Raw genomic sequence first — 7,816 nt, 5'->3', positions numbered from 1 at the left:
CTGCCGATATTAATCAAAATAGCTTTGATGAGTTGATGGTGGAAGATGAGGAACAATTGGCAAGTACTTGCAAAACTAGACTAAGAAACAACAAGAAGATTGACAATGATCACAATGGTGAAGAACCAGATTCCCAAGATGAATGGGCAGATATAACATCTTCAGAGGGAGAAGAAGAAGACAACACTTCAGAGGAATCTTCTGATGAGGAAGGAAACAAGCAAGGAAAAGGAGAAATGAGCATCAACATCAAACAAAAAGACATAATGGGGCTAATCAAGAAATTGTAAATCATGCTAGAACTTACTCCAACAAAAATCAAACGAGCAGGATGGGTCGAAAGGAAAATACTAATCCTGATGTGAAAAAACAAAAAGGAAATCACAAAAACCTCATAAATTTAGTTTTCATGATTAGTATTCTCAATTGGAATATTAGAGGCATGAAGTCTCATGCCTCTACTGCAAGGCTCAAGTTTTTGATTGATAATCATAAAGTCTCTTTAGTAGCTATTCAAGAACCTTTCATATAAGAGACTAACATTGAAATGTATGCGAAATGTCTTGGTATGCAAAATTGTTTTGCAAATTGTAGTAACAAGACCTGGATCTTTTGGAAACAAGAACTCAGTTGTACAATCTATGCTAGTGAGAACCAAATCACAACTTGTAAGATTCAAAGTGAGGAACATTCTCTCTTTCTCTCCATTATTTATGCTAAATCGAAGTCCTCTGGTAGGGAAGATCTCTGGATGTACATGAGAGCTCTTGCCTCCGTAATCAACCATCCTTGGGCTGTCGCTGGTGATATCAACAACATTTTAAGCAGGGAAGAAAAGCTAGGAGGCATACCATACACACTAGGTAACAATATGGCCTTCACAGAATGTCTAAATGACTGTGCACTTTCTGACATTGGATACACATGTAGTGACTTGGTGTAATGAAAGAAGTGGTAAGGACTTCATTTGGAAAAGATTAGACAGAATGGTTTGCAACACTACGTGGAGTGATTGTTTCTCTCATAGTAGAGTGCACCATTTGCCTAGAGTAGGATATGATCATTGTCCTTTGCTTATCAACTTTGGCAACATTGCTGACCATCACACCAAATATTTTAAATTCTTAATTTTTTGGACTAACTTTGATGACTTTCTTGTTGTAGTCAGGGAAAATAGGATTTCTCAATCAGATGGCAATATTTTTTGGCAGGTTCATCAGAAAATAAAGATGACTAGTAGAGCTTTGAGTCATTGGTCTAAAATGAAAATTGGAAATATCTTTGAGAAGTCTCAGCAACTGGATAAAGAGGCTGAACAAAGTGAAGAAAAGTACATGAAATCTATGGATCCTATTGACAAAATAAACATGAATAGAATAAAAGCTGAATTGATCACTCATCACAAGCATGTAGATACCTTTTGGAGACAAAAAGCTAATTTCAAATGGAACCTAGAGGGTGATGAGAACACTAGATAATTTCACTCTATCGCTAAAGGAAAAAGAAACTTCCTCCAGATCCACAAAATTAAAGTAGATGAAAATTGGATTGAGGGGGATGATTACATTGGCATTGTTGTAGAGTTTTACCATGACTTGTTTTCTGCAGGAAAAAATAGGGTGGATAATAGCTTGCTGGACCTCATCCCTAACTGCATTAGTGAGCAAGATAATCTGATATTGATATGAGATCCTACCAAAAAGGAAATTAAAGAAGTTATTTTTAGTATTAACCCCAATAGCTCTCCTGGACTTGATGGTTTCAGTGGGCTTTTCTTCTAGAAAGCTTGGTGCATAATTGGTGAAGATATTACTCAGCTTGTCAAAACAATGTTGAATGGACAACACATGCCTAAGTAGTTAACAAGTACTTGTTTGATTCTCATTCTGAAAGTGGAGTCTCCTCAATCCTTCTATGATTTTAGACCCATCAGTCTTAGCAATGTTACTCATAAAATTGTCTCTAAAATAATGGATCACAGGCTCACCCATATTCTTCCTAAGATCATCTCCCTCAATCAAAGTGGTTTCATTAAGGGTAGAGCTATAGGAGAGAATGTTCTTTTGGCTCAAGAAATTATTTATGAGATCAATACCAAGAATAAAGGGAGCAATGTTATATTCAAGATTGACATGAACAAAGCTTACGATAGGATGTCCTAACAGTTTATTTGCATTGTTATGAAAAGAATGAGTTTTGATGATAGATGGATTCATAATGTGTGGAATCTCCTTTCCAATAATTGGTATACCGTCACAGTTAAAGGCAAAAGACATGTTTTTTTCCAATCCAAAAGCGGAGTTAAACAGGGCGATCCAATTTCACCTTCTCTTTTCATTATTGCTGCCGAATCTCTTTCTCTAATGTTGAATAACCTATATGAAAATCCTTCCTTCAATGGATTTAGCATGGATACCATTGGACCAAGGATTAACCACTCAGATTATGCTGATGATTTAATTATTTTTTGTTTAGGTTAAACCAAAACATTGGAGGTCGTTGTAAATTGCCTAAGGAAGTATGAAGAATGCTCTGGACAACAAATGAATAAAGGGAAGAGTTGCTTCATAATGGATAAATATATCTCTACTAAAAGGATCAACATTGTTTCCAGAATTTTTCAAGTCAAAAAGGAACAATTCCCAATCACCTACCTGGGATGTCCACTATTCATTGGGAAAAAGAAAAAATGAATATTTTGCAGACATGACCACAAAGATCATTAAAAAAATTGGTTCTTGGCAATGAAATAGACTCTCAACAGGGGGGGGGGGGTTAATATTATTCTTATTAAGCATGTTTTGAATACTATGCCTCTTTATCTTCTCTCAATATGTCAGTCCACAAAAACAATCATGTATCAAATAGAGAAGATTTTTGCCAACTTCTTATGGGAAAGGAAAGAAGAAAAGAAAAAATACCATTGGGCAGCTTGGGACAAGTTATACTATACAAAAGAGGAAGGAGGCATTGGCATTAGATCTACTATGGACATCTCTAAAAGCCTGGGAGCCAAGATATGGTGGCAATTCAGAACCAAGGACACCATTTGGATCAGATTTATGAAAGATAAATATTCAACGAGAAACCATCCAATGGCTAGGAAAGTGAGTTACAAATACTCAAAATGTTGGAGAAGAATGATGAAGAAATAAGTAGATCACCTAATCCAATAGAGATTGAATAAAGGAAATTCAAGCTTCTGGTGGGACAATTGTACAGGTATTGGTAGACTTTCTCAATTTATTAAAGTATCTACCTCTATTAAAATTCCCGTCTCTGATTTTATTCATCATGGTATGTGGAATACTTATAAGCTCAATCAACATCTTCCTGTTCACTTAGTTAATTTGATCCAAGGAATTACTATTAAATCTTCTAATCTAGATGATACTCCTTTCTGGAAGGCTAACTCGGATAGAAAATTTAGTAGTAAATCTGCTTGAGATCTTAGTAGGAAAAAAGGAAATGTGAATCTTACTAATAAGATGATTTGGCATAATAAGAACCCTTTTAATATTGTTTCTTGTTATGGAAAGTACTGCGTAACAAGGTGATTGTGGATCTAAATCTCACTAGATTTAAGGTCCACCTACTTTCAAGATGTTCTTGTTGTTACAGGATTTATGAAGAAGAAACAGTTGAACACTTATTCTACAAAGGTTAGATAGCACAACAAGTTTGGAGACATTATAACAAACTATTTGAGATCACCCAGAATCATAATTGTTTTAAAAAACTATTGATAAACTGGTGGATTTCAATAGAGAAGAATCCGGTCCAAAATCTCGTCCTTCAAATCCTTCCTAGTATTATAATTTGGCAAGTGTGGAAAGCAAGATGCAAGCATAGATATGAAGGCATAAAGATGAACTTCAAGAGCATAACCTACAACATTAATAGTCAAATAATTACTATAGCCCACAAACAATTCCAAAGTATTAATCCATTCATGGATTGGGAACAGTTTTACAACATCATCGGAATAGCTAGGGACAAGATCAGTCATGTTCTTGTTCTATGGTTAAGACCAAAACTAGACTTCTACAAGCTCAACATAGATGGTTGCTTCAAAGGAAATCCAAGACTAAGTGCAGGAGGCGGTATAATTAGAGACAATCAAGGCAGGATGAAGATTTCTTTCGCAGAGGCTTATGGAAGCACCACCAACAACATGGTAGAGACTTTGGCTCTGGAAACAGGTATTCACTGGTGTGTCAACAATGGAATTAGGAACCTAGAGGTGGAGGTTCATTCTAAACTTCTAGTGGATTGTATCCTCAACCTTCAAGATAATACATGGATCATATGGGATAAAATTATCATCATCAGGAATCTCCTTCAATGACTGGACAATTGGAGCCTTCAATATTGCTACAGGGAAGGAAACAAGGTGGTCGATTGCCTCGCCAATTGGGGTCTCCAGTGCGCTAACAAAACATGGATCACTCATCATCATCAATTACCAAGTGAGGTAAGAGGATAACTGATTTTGAATAGAATGAGTGTTCCTTCCCTCAGAATGATTACCCAAAAGAACTCTTTCTCCCTAGATAGAGATTTGTATAGAATTTTCACTTTTGAGGAACTGTTGTGCTGAGGTTTATACCTCATTTAGTTTTATTTTTTAGAGCTTACATAGAAATCCTACTTTGGTATATAGATTGGGGGTTTTCCCACTCTAAGTAGGTATTAGGAGCTTTCCTCCCCTTTTTGTACTTCTTATAGTATCTAAAGTACTTTTTTAAAAATATCATCCTAACGCAACGTACTTGTGAAAAACACTTTTCAAATGAATTACCCAAACAATTTTTTTTTTTCAAAATCACTTTTTTGAAAAGTCATTTTAAAAAAAATTCTTCTAAAATAAGTTATTTTAACAGTAATGCCAAACAAACTCTAAGTACAACATGTTTATTTTGTCTCTATTTTAAAAATGTTTTAACCAGATTCTTATCAATCTACTAATTAAGGTGTTAATGGTTGAGTCAATTTTCTCTAAAAAGGAAATTAAACCAATTAAGTCAATTTTTGAAATATTTAAATTGAATTAATTAAGTTAATTTTTCATGGCTTTAGTTTTGTTAATTTGCTTTTTAATTTGTCAATTTTTCATAACAATATACTTTCAAGCAGAAACATTAGGATGAATATATTCCAACATAATAATATCTAAAGGTCATGATGATACCTACTGAAATTCACAGTAGTTAAACCAACTCATAGTCCGCAATGACAAGCAACGAGCCTAGTGGGAAGAAGCCTCAAATCAGTGGAAAATAACAACATTTTAAGGAAGTAAACATTAGAAGAGAAGAAATGACGTAACTAAATACAATAATACAAGATCACATGTACCATTCTTTTCTGTGACCGGATGACTAATGTGTTATTTGATCCGGGTTCTACTTATTTTTATGTGTCTGTTCAGTTTGCCTTGGGATTTGATATGATTTTTGATATACTTGATGCCCCCATCCATGTTTCTACCCCAATTGGAGAGTGTGTCATAGTCACCCATGTTTATCGTGCTTGTTCTATTATGTTTATGGGTTTCCAAACTTGGACTGATTTGGTTATATTGGATATGATGAACTTTGATATAATCTTAGGCATGACTTGGTTGTCCTGCTATTATGTTGTGCTTAATTGTAATACTAAGTTCGTGACTCTTGAGATTCCGGGTAGAGAAAAGTTAGAGCGGGAAGGAGTGTACAAGCCTAAGCCAACTAAGATCATATCCTCCATTCAGGCTAAGAAACTGGTGGCGTAAGGATGTTTGGCGTATTTGGCTCATATTCAGGATGTTGAGGTCGAGTCTGTCTCTATTGAGTCTATTCCTATTGTGTCAAAATTTAGAGAAATGTTTCCTACCGATTTGCCTAGTATGCCTTTGGATAGAGATATATATTTCTATTGATTTGGAACCTAGTACCCGCCCCATCTCCACCCCCCCTTATCGCATGGCTCTGACTGAGTTAAGAGAGCTTAAGGCTCAAATTCAAGAACTTCTTGATAAAAGTTTCATTCGTCCTAGTGCTTCCCCGTGGGGTGCTCATGTCTTGTTTGTTAAGAAAAAAATGGTAGTACGAGGATGTGCATAGATTATCGGCAATTGAATAGGGTAACCATTCGAAACAAGTACCCACTGCATCGAATAAATGGTCTTTATGATCAACTGGAAGGTGCATCCATTTTCTCTAAGATTGATCTAAGATCTGTTACCATCAGTTAAAGATTAGGCCTGAGGATGTATCGAAGGCGGCCTTTAGGACCCGCTATGGGCACTATTAATTTCTCATTATGTCATTTGGGTTGACAAATGCGCCTGCAACTTTTATGAGTTTGATGAATGGTGTGTTCAAATCATTTCTTGATTCATTTGTGATAGTATTTATTGATAACATTTTGGTTTATTCGAAAAATGAGGAAGAGCATGCTGACCATCTTCGTATTTTTCTTGGTGTTCTTGGGAAACAAAAGTTGTATGCGAAATTTTCTAAGTGTGAATTTTGGTTGACTTTGATTGCCTTTTTGGGGCACGTAGTTTCAAGGAAAGGGGTAATGGTAGATCCCCAAAAGATTGAAGAGGTTAAGAATTGGGGTCGGCCTAGCTCTGTGACTGAAGTTAGGATTTTTGTGGGGCTCACTAGCTACTATCGTCGATTTGTGAAGAACTTTGCTTATATTGCCACACATCTGATAAGGTTGACCAAAAAGGAGGTACCTTTCGAATGGACCAAAAAATGTGATGAGAGTTTTCAAAAGCTCAAGACTCTTTTGACCACAACACCTATTCTAGCACTATCGGTGGAAGGTAAAGATTTTATTGTTTATTGTGAAGCTTCATATTTGGGTTTGGGTGCTGTATTAATGTAGGATAAGAATGTTATAACTTATGCGTCGCGGAAGCTAAAGGTGCATAAGAGGAATTACCCAACACATGATTTAGAGTTGGTAGCGGCAGTATTTGCTCTTAAGATCTGGCGTCATTACCTCTATGGTGTCAAGTGTGAGGTGTTTACTGATCATCGTAGTCTATAACATGTCTTCACTCAAAAGGATCTAAATTGTAGACAACGAAGGTGGATGGAGTTACTCAAGGATTATGTTGTAACCATCCAGTATCATCCGGGTAAAGCTAGCGTAGTGGCAGACGCGCTAAGTAGAAAAACGGTGAGTATGGGTAGTCTAGCTTGCTTGAGTATATCCAAGCGACCTTTAGATAAGGAAATTCAAACCTTGGAATCTAAGTTCATACAGTTGGGCATCTTAGGAAAGGTGGGGTGTTTAGCTAGCATTGAGGTAAGGGCCACATTCATTGAGGAGATCAAGACCAAACAGTTCCAGGATGAGAATTTGAAGGAGCTTAGAAAGAAGACAATGTCTATATGGTAAGGCACAATATGGGACTTTAGATGCGGGGGGTGTGCTCAGTTTTAAAGGAAGGATTTGTGTCCCTCGAGTAGATGACTTGATTCAGAATTTGTTGACAGAGTATCATGGTTCGCGATATTCTATTCATCTGGGTGTGACCAAGATGTACCGAGACTTGGTGTGACTAAATTGGTGGCCAGGCATAAAGAAAGATATAGTGAAGTTTGCGGCTAAGTGTCAAAATTGCCAACAGGTAAAATATGAGCATCAAAGGCCGACAAGTTTGCTTCAGAGAATGCAAATTCTGGAATGGAAGTGGGAAAGAATAGCTATGGATTTTGTGGTTGGTCTTCCCAAGACTTTGGGAAAGTTTGATTCTATTTGGGTAGTGGTTGACAAATTGACTAAGTCAACCTATTTTATTCCAGTCAGAATAGAC

The 7,816-nt window shown here is 36.3% G+C and overlaps 1 protein-coding gene across 1 annotated transcript; it reads left to right on the top strand.

Moving 5' to 3' along the window:
• Window positions 1–547: 547 nt before the first annotated feature.
• LOC125823542 (uncharacterized) lies at window positions 548–1,478 on the top strand. Its single transcript, XM_049502905.1, has 2 exons — window positions 548–926; window positions 1,165–1,478. The coding sequence occupies exons 1-2, from the start codon at window positions 548–550 to the stop codon at window positions 1,476–1,478; spliced, it is 693 nt and encodes a 230-aa protein (XP_049358862.1).
• Window positions 1,479–7,816: the final 6,338 nt, after the last annotated feature.

This window comes from Solanum verrucosum, unplaced genomic scaffold, assembly GCF_900185275.1.
Source record: "Solanum verrucosum unplaced genomic scaffold, falcon-dt-bn FXZP01000012.1, whole genome shotgun sequence".
NCBI classification, from domain to species: domain Eukaryota; kingdom Viridiplantae; phylum Streptophyta; class Magnoliopsida; order Solanales; family Solanaceae; genus Solanum; species Solanum verrucosum.
This window is presented reverse-complemented; position numbering and strand designations above follow the sequence as displayed.

Bases quoted from the DNA above. Each gene is read 5' to 3' on its own strand.
- LOC125823542 (XM_049502905.1), top strand. From the start codon at position 548: ATGTATGCGAAATGTCTTGGTATGCAAAATTGTTTTGCAAATTGTAGT. The intron at 927-1,164 runs GTAGTGACTTGG...TTCTTGTTGTAG, and splicing joins TTCTGACATTGGATACACAT to TCAGGGAAAATAGGATTTCT.